The sequence below is a fragment of the Protomyctophum parallelum genome (genome assembly GCF_964188405.1).
Source record: "Protomyctophum parallelum genome assembly, chromosome: 21".
Lineage (NCBI taxonomy): Eukaryota > Metazoa > Chordata > Actinopteri > Myctophiformes > Myctophidae > Protomyctophum > Protomyctophum parallelum.
The window spans coordinates 20,339,150-20,348,544 of NC_139713.1; the positions used below are offsets into that span (position 1 = coordinate 20,339,150).

The 9,395-nt window shown below is 40.5% G+C and overlaps 1 protein-coding gene across 1 annotated transcript; it reads right to left on the reverse strand.

The window, feature by feature from the left end:
- Positions 1–21: 21 nt before the first annotated feature.
- ccng2 (cyclin G2) lies at positions 22–8,666 on the reverse strand. The gene is made up of 8 exons (XM_083794140.1): positions 8,515–8,666; positions 6,660–6,825; positions 6,208–6,345; positions 5,712–5,962; positions 4,964–5,042; positions 4,646–4,744; positions 3,420–3,622; positions 22–1,446 (listed from the first exon to the last, which is right to left on the reverse strand). Exons 2-8 carry the CDS (start codon positions 6,762–6,764, stop codon positions 1,317–1,319), a joined length of 1,005 nt encoding a protein of 334 aa, XP_083650266.1. The 5' UTR covers positions 6,765–6,825; positions 8,515–8,666; the 3' UTR covers positions 22–1,316.
- Positions 8,667–9,395: the final 729 nt, after the last annotated feature.

Sequence of the window (9,395 nt, forward strand, 5' to 3'; positions counted from 1 at the left end):
AAACAAATGACAGGAAAACGGTTTAAAAAATAACTTTTTTTTAAAAGATATTTTTTTCATACAGTTGACAAAAAAAATGAATAAATACGTTATCTACAAAGAGCTATTCACAGTATTTTTTTTTTACATTATGTACAGTTTTACATATTTTTATATCAACATTTTTTACATTTTGTAAAGTTTTTTCGGTTTTTTTGTGACTCACGGTCAACATGTTATTCCATACAACATTCCCACTTAAGAGCTCTAAACACCAAAAGGTTAACGCTACTTCCTAAATTGGCATTTTGTTAAACGTTTTCACAAGACTCATACATACATCCACACACTAACATTTCTGATCATAACACCATGCAAACAATCAGAGATTTGCTCCTTAAGTTTTAATCATGGGGCTTAAGCCTCATTTACTTTGTCGCACAACAGCGTCGCTCGCCGAAAATTGCCCAAGTATCTACAAGCTTTGCAGAGCTCGCAGATTGGCCATGTTTGAGGAGTGACACCGCCATACAACGGTTACGGGGTATTAAACGCTATGCTTGAAAGGGATACCTGGACGTTTAACATTGTAAATGTTTGAAAATGTGCCTCCATCATGTTCCAGAATACATACTGAATATTCCAACAGGATAGAGCTGATTATCAAACAAATTACATTGAGGAAAGGAACAAAAAAAATACTGTAACGTCAAAGAATCTCTTCTCTCAACAGGCACCAACTAACCGTTTTTCAGCCATCCAATGATATAACACTTAATATGAAACAAACAAACCTGTGCAAATTAATAGTCTCGGGAAGAAGAAAAACCCTGACATCATAAAAAAAGTCTTGTTTTACAACAGTCAAAACAACAGCGTTCTGTTAAACAAATTATATCGATCTTTTGTCAATAAAAGCACTATGATCAAATGAACTTGGCAAAAAAGATTCAACATGTTCCTTTGTCTCCAGTGGCCTGGAATGTGACATATCCCAACATGCACCACCAGCTATTTAACTAAAATAAGTCCTAAAAACTACTAGAAAGTACAGGTTTCTTTTTTTTTATCGTTTTCAGCTGCCATCGTTGTGCAATTTACCTATATATTTTTTTACCTCAGTACAATTCCTGAACTGGGTCCTTATGTTTGAAGACTACAGTATGATTGCTTTCAATATAGTTGTAGTTACAGTATGCGGTCCTGGCCAAACGGTAGCACAGACCCTTAGTAATATTAAATAATAAATAAAGATATTGGCTAAATAAGTATTTGTTGCGTTAGAAAGGTGGCGTTTTCTTCTTCAAAACGAGGCACTTGTTGGTGGAGGTTGTGTTCTAGGGGTTGAGGTGTTTGCGGTGCTTTTGGCTGCGGAGGTGGAGAGGGAAGTAGAGACCCTCTGCGTCACTGCCCGGAGAGCTGCTCAGACTTTCCTCCCCTGAACTCATTTCTTCGCAGGAGTCCTCGCTGGAAGGAGAGAGGGGTTCATATTTAGTATTTATGCATTTCAATAATCACTGGAAGAACGAAGTTTTCTTTCCTGAAAAACATCACTCTTGAAAGAGGAGGCTCAGAATTGCCCTCCTCCCAGTGCAGTTACAGTTCCTGCCTTTGCTTCTGTTGACTGATTAATGAATGTAGAGCTACAACTACTAGTGTTTTTACTTGGTGATTTATTATCCTATCGATTACTTTTTTGATCAAACAAATAACCGAGAAGTGGATTTTTATTTACATATCAACTAATCAATTAACCACTTAACACCTATTTTATACTGTACTTCATCGCACAAATGGTGTTTGCAAAAATAGCTGACCTTGGCTCAACATTTTTGCCCATGACATTACCAAAATATGGATAACTTATCAATTATATTGAATACTTTGATTAACTGTTGCATCCATTGATCAATGGACTTCATTCTGTTGGTCAACATCAGTCTGTCATCTGTTCTTGACTTGCATCAGTTGGTCGTGTGTTTGTCACTCAGCCTTGTGACACATCCACTGACTACACCACTACTAGCATTAACTACCACACTGCTACGAAACATTGCTCCCTAACCCTGTCTCTGACGTCACGGAAACTAAGTTACAGTGGTTGCTAGGATGTTACCAACGACAAAGACTCATTATCTCGGTCATGTCTGGAGGTACGAGGGAAGTGTGTGAGAGCAAGTCCAGACAGCATTAGCCAGCTCAAAGTCCGGAACTGTTACTTTTCAGGATTAAAAAAAACATAGATCTACAAGCTCAAAATGCGTGCCACTATATAGTATGACAAAATTGGGCATTCATTCAACAAAAAAAGAAAGTTTGGCAATAAGAGGTTTTTGCCTGACGGCAATGATATGAGAGTCCACAGGAGGTGTAGTGGGTGTTATGAAACCAGGGGCAAAGGGAGAGCGATAGATAGATACTGCGTTGTTAGAAAGGAGTGGGAAAAAGGAGGAGACAGACAGACGGTTGTCTTGTGTGTAATACAACCAGGCGTGACGTGCAGTTACAATAGACAAGAAACTCCCTGTCTTGTTCCCCAGCTAGTTTCATAAGAAGAGCAGTACAGAGAGTCTGAAAACTGTCGGCAAGTAATTGACCTGGATAGTCCAGTAGCAAAAAAGTAAACAATTTGTTTTTTTCATGTGAAACAATATTATTCCTGAGTTGTCCCCAAATTATCTATTGTTGTACAAAATTGTCTCGAAGCTGAATCTGTTCAATTAGCAAATCCAATAATCAGACAAAATAAATTATACAAAATACAAAGAATTGACACCAGATTTCAAAACGGAAACTTTTTGCAGTGCTGTCGTAAGAGTAGAGTAACCGACATGATGTCAAGTCTAGTGACACATGCAGAGGGCGTGTCTGGATGGTTCCTTTAAATGGATGTTTGTTGTGTTGGTGAACTGCTGAGTAATTTCCATAGAATGTTCCGTGCCAAGCGCGCTCTGACGTAGGCCTTGTACTCCAGTGCCATGGCTGCTACTTCTGTGTTGGATCCAGCTCATCATAGCTGGGTTGGTTTTTGTTTTGTTTTTGAAACTGAGCTGTGTGTGGAACTTAGAAAACTTTCCCATGAACTCTGAGGCATCTGAGCATGGCTAGAATCAGTGGGGAACTGAAACCTTAAACTGTGGCACTGTATATAGGTGCCTCCAAGTTACACAGAGAATGGAACCCTCAACTCTGGCAGTGTAAAGCCTGATGATTTATTTGTATATATGTATGACAGTGTCTGCAGCTAAAGTTACCTTATATAGATCAGCAATTGTCTGCATGGGACACCATACAACAGAGTATAAATTAGAGAGTATTGCATTGCTCTACATATCCGTTATTCAATAATGACAATCATTAGCTACAACCCTAGAATGTATTTGAGGGAAAGAGGGAAGAAACAAGGTAGTAGTATTAAAAAGAAAAACTGCGTTATTTACCTCTCGCTCTCATCCCAGCCCCCCTCGGGGATGGTGGGCAGCTCCGGCACGCTGCAGTAGCTGCTCTGCAGGTTCTGGGCAGTCCGGCGGGACACGATCCACACCAGCCTCTTGTGATTTGGCTTGCTGCACTCGGGAGAGGCATAGTCCGAGAGACACTTGGCTACCAGGTCACACCAGTACAGCAGCTCACCGTCTGAGATCTGGAAAAACAACACGCGTGTTTATGCTTTCGTACTGCTATACTGTTTATACGGATAGCATTTATATGGAGACACTTAGGTGCCAGCTTTCATTATAAATGTTTAGCTGACCCTAACAATTTGGATGTTAATACCTTGCGTCTAGTAATTATCACTGATGCTCATGTGTCCAACAGAATAAAAACAAACAATGCAAGCAAGAAATTATGTGAACCACAGTGCCGTGGCAAGAGTCTCTTGTGCAGACCACGGAGTTCTCAATAACAGGTTTTTCCTCTGTTTTGAGCACAGAAACCCTTGCCCTTCCCTGGGGTTATGAGGTTGTGGAGAGAGGCGACACAACACCAGTTTACATAATAGTCTCTGTCAGCGGAAACAAGATTTGGGCAGGATAACAAACTGCCACACTGGTCCGTAGCATCAACTAGACGGTGACTGCCAAGGCATTCTAAACCTCCAGACCTCTACAGACACGGCCATGGCCAGGTCACTGAACTAAGAATAACCCCATGCTATTCTAAATACAGTACCGCTGTGCATGGCACAGGGTCAACTGGAATGTGAATTCAAACAACTACAAGGAAGGAGATGATCTTAAAATGACATGCCCTGTCATAAATGTTACGCCCTGTCATTAATAATGACCTGCGGCTTTGTGTTAAATTACAAACCAAATGTCATTTGACTCCTATGACTGCTTGCTTCTCAACTAGTGGGTCAGTTCTCAAAAGTGGGTCATGATTTCGGATTCTGTTGCTGACAAAGGACAACTTAAATACAGGTGTATTTAACATGTTTGATGTTGCAGTCAGTGTAATTTGCAATGAAATGTAGTACCCAGTAAAGAAAAGAAAGCATCTACAAAGATGCTATACTTTTGCTATCTCGAAAGTCACAATCTGTTGAAACCCTGTATTCCGTTTATCGTGTGTGTGCAAATGTGATAATGTCTGGCCCTGGGTGTCCTTGTACTGGAGATAAGGCCCTAAGGGGCAGTTAAGGGACTTATTCAGTTGCGTTTACCTTGAGGTGTCTCTGGACGTGATGTGCTATTTCCAACATGTCTGCTAACTGACCAGCTTCTATCTCCTGCATCAGGAGAGACAGGGCCAGCACGGACGGCTGGAGAGGGAGAGAGAAACGGCAAGACAGACAGAAATGAGACAAACCCAGAGCAAAGAGAGGCACAGAAAGTTACATAGATGGGATAAATATAAGGTAGGAGAGCTACGAGTGGCATTCGTGACACATAGTGAGCTTGTAGATCTGAAATTTTAGCAACACCGTCGTACGATGGAGCATAAATAATTAAGCATTAGGCTTCCTAAGACAATATCCTACCTTGGCTTTGGAGAATGAGATGCGACACAGGCAGGCTTTGAGCTGAGCTTCCAGTTTATCCAGACTTAGTGGCTCCTTCCTGCAAAAACATAAAAGGCAAGTCGTATCAAAAGACGTTATATGAATTGCATTAGTAAACACTTGAGTCACACTTGCAGGAACTATGCAGGAATTTTAAGCTTTTTTTTAATCAAGAATAATTACAACTGAGTTGGTTATTTTAAGTTGCTGAAGCTGGACTTTCATCTTATTAACAGCAGATAAACATGCTCTCACAAAACATTCTCTTCTTGGAGACAAAGTTGTTTCACTTGATCCATGACAAGTTTGTCCTTTAGATATAGAACAGCTCATTGTAATCTGTGATTACCAACAGAAATGTAGTTGCACTTGAGATCACTTTGAAATCTATCAGCGTTATGCAAGTATGAGGTGTTTGTTATGAAGGCAGACTGCAGCAAATCTTATCAGTGCAGTTCAGTGTGACACTTTGATAATTAACTGCTGCTGCTCAACTTGGACTTTTAGCCTACAATGGTAAAATGTATGCTTCAGAGATATTATGTGGGAACCCCTTTTCACCATTCAGTAGTTATCACTCCTGCCTTTTTGGGGACATTTGGCAGCTTGTTCTGTACATTTTTGCACGCATAACATTGTTTTGCATCATGACATGCACATACTGTTCCAGTAGGTCAGGGATTGAGAATGTTTTGTTCCCCCCCCCTCCCACACACACACCACTCACCTGTCAGTGCAGTGTGAAAGTGCTATCTGGTGATACAAGTGCAGAAATGTTAAGGCAGTGATCGCTTTGGACTTGAAGTCTAGCTTCTCGGACACAATCTTTTCCATGCGGCTGAGGTCGGACACAGTGAATTTGCACTGGCCAATACGGATGAGCTCGTCCGTGGAGGAGAGGTTGCACTCTTCCTCCGTCACCTTGGCAGCCATGTGGAGACAGCTGACGCTGACACAGGACAGATGTTTGGGCTGAATCTGAGGAGAATGTACAAGTTGTATTAAAACACATACAATTTGAACAAAAGACACAGGGGGAGAGACTATAATACCAATGACTACAGTATATAAGAGGTTAGTGTTGAAATGTAGCAGGTTCATTGTGTGCCTACTATTTACATGTTCAGTACACTGCAACTGAGAATATGACCCCAATACATTGCAGCTGGGCAGATCTGTATGTGAATTAAGTTTATTATCATCATAAATTAAATTGTGTTTACCCTTATCATGGCTAGGAATCTGTCCAGTAGATTGACGGCCAGGACAAAAGTCTGGGTGCTGTAGCCAAAGAAACTGGTCAGACTCCACAGGTCTTCCACTTTGGCATCTCGACACTTAGCTGAAATCCGACTGTCATTCTGGAAAGCAGGATCACATCCATGATGAGTTTTAACCTGGTTAATTTGCTTGTACAAATTGCATTGGCTAACATCATATGAGCACCAAAAAGAGTTAATTTGATTATGCCAAAACAGGGAAAATAGCAACAAAAGACGACAAACAAAAAAGTAAATAATGACAAATGTAGCATTACCATAAAAACACCATGACATACATAACATGCAGAGGCACAGTTCACTTCATTAAGTGTGTCACTGAGCAAACATCATTATACAATATATATCATGTCGTCAATGTGTTGTATAATTATAGGTCACGCCTATCAGGTTACCTGTGGTGTGGATTCAATGTAGTCTAGCCCTGTCTCCTTGGGCAGGTAATAAACTTCTTGTTCATAATTCGCCCTCAGCTCTTTCATCAATTTGAAGGCGTCCATCTCTCTTGACACTTGGCACTGGATGCAGTACGGGTTTATTCCTTTTATCACAGTATGTTAACTGGGGAAAAAAAGTAAATGTGTTGTTGTTATTAAAAGGTGACATAGTAACTACTGTTATAGCCTGCGTTTACCCAGCCCTACCGATAGGGTCAAAGATTTGCACCGGGCATTTATTTTTGTCTCAATCATGTCTACAAGGCTGACTTCTAGGCTTACGTTACCAAAGAAAAGTTCAAAGGCAATTTCAGATGGGGAATTTTTAAAAAAAATCGCTGATGCCATTCAAACTAAGCAGCACCAGAAAATGTCTACTGACTTCTGCAGCAGCAGTGAATCCTTAGTTTTCACACTCACAAACATATCACGGTAAAAACAGACAAGCTGCAGCTACTGGTAATCAAATTCCCCACTAATTGCATCAACTGCAGCCGTGCTTTGCCCTCTTATCTTGACTGTGAAAAGCATCAGTGTTTATCAAATAGCCGGCCCTAGAGGTTATAAAACATTAAAAAAACATAATTGGCATTGAATCATTAATCATAATTGTTCATTGCATTTATAAAACATTAAAACAGTGTGATCTCCTGCGATATTATTCCCCAACCATATTGTGTACGTTCAGCTAGCGAGCTCTACTCATGGCAACAAAGTACCTTATACCAAAGCTTTACCCCAAGTCCCCAACCCCCCTCTGCTCTGCTCTGGCTCCATGTCTGGCTCTCAGCTGGGATTCAGTCAGTGTCAGATTTCGTCGGTTAACGCCTTCCTTACTTCGACTCGAAAACAAAGATTTTCCCCCCAGCCCAAACATTCATCATCACTTAATTAATAACAAATAACCAAACCATGGCCGTGCGGTGTGTTTATGCATATACACAAGCATACCCAGTTCCTTGTTGTAATAACATGGTAGTAATTTGAAAAGCGGGGGAGGGGTTGCCTTTTTCATTCTTCCCGATCAGCTGGTTTTACGTTCGGGCCAAAACAACAACATCTCAATGTAATGCGCAATTCTTCCAACGCAAATCCAAATATTTACATTCTATTTATTACACGCAGAGTACAATAATACGACCGAGCATATGAGCTATTAATGCGTTATTCCTCGCAGCAAATACAGACTAGTAGCCTACGTTTAACAAACAATGTTATACACAAGTGTGTGTCCGCACATAAACACACACACACGGATACAAATTATTCTGATACATAAAGCCTATTAATAGTACGTTTCGGGTTACATAATGGCCATGTAAGATAATAAGCAATGTATGTTGTATACAGAGTCCAGTCCAGCCTGAGGTTCTGAACATTATACGAAAAACATTGGTGATTTATCGATGCAACTACATTACATGTAATGCTGTAAATGTAGCCATGAAACAAAATGAACAATGATCTTGATTTGTGTTGTTGCAGAGTATGCAGACTAAACCAGTGAAGAATAATCGAATGTAAAATCTTTTTCGATGTCCCTTTTAATACGAGCATTTTGCACGGAAAATACGCATATAGAACCACATTATGGACAGAAACGATGTTAAATACACGTCACATTTGATCAATAGTCTCAACACTGGCTTTATGTGTAATATATATCGAGATTCGAGATACTTTGAGGTTGTTGTGTTCATCTACATTTCCTTTCTCCTCCCATCCGACAGTCAACATTCCCTTTGCTCAGAATTAAACACTGCTAATACATATAATGAAACTACGGGGTGTTTTGAATAAGACAGATGTTCACCTGTAATGTTTAGTTAAATCCACATCGTATAGTCTTTATTTTTCTTCTACTGCTCCGTTCGTCCGTCCGTCCGTCCTTCCTTCCTGGCTTCCTTTCCTTCGTTCCTTTCTTTCTTTCTTCTCTACTGTATCTGATGATTCTCTCTTTCTCTTTTTTCTTCTTTTGTTGATGTTGAAAACGGCCACTCCCACTCGGTGACACTTATTCGGTAGCAGCCAATCAGAGGACGGAGCGAGCGTCAATGACGCACCCACTTTGGCGATTTAAAATATTTATTGTATTTTGTTATTTTTGTATCATGTGTTCTTCGAATGTTTTAGCACAGCCGGTGTTACATGATGTAGTTTAATACGTTTTTATTTGGTGCGGTTATGTATTTTGATAGAGTAATTTAGGCCATCGTAATCTGAGGAATTGTTAACATTGTATCAGACGAGACGAGCCCCTCGCCCCCTCCTCTAATATTGATGTTTCCAGCAGCCAATCAAAAGGTGTCATTTTGGTCCGTTCAAATAGTCCGCCCAAAATGAGAGATTTTAATTGGCTTATTCTGCCCTTTAAAGAATTACGCGATCATAATCATGTAGCGCTTGTTGTCTGTTGTGTTGTCTTGTCTTGTCTTGTCTTGCCGTGCCTTGCCTTGCCTTGCCTTGCCTTGCCTTGCCTTGTCTTGGTGTGTGCGTGTGAGCGACAGACAGACAAGTTGACAACTATATAGATAGATATTCCCACTATGATTGTATACAATTTTTGTCATCCAGTAGGAGACGGATAAAAATTTAAAATCACACCTGTGTGAAGTGAGTGTTGCAACTCCGTGTGGGGGTCCCCGGAACATCCAGGGGGGCGGCCCAGTTCCGGCGAGCCAGCCCGTGTCTGAA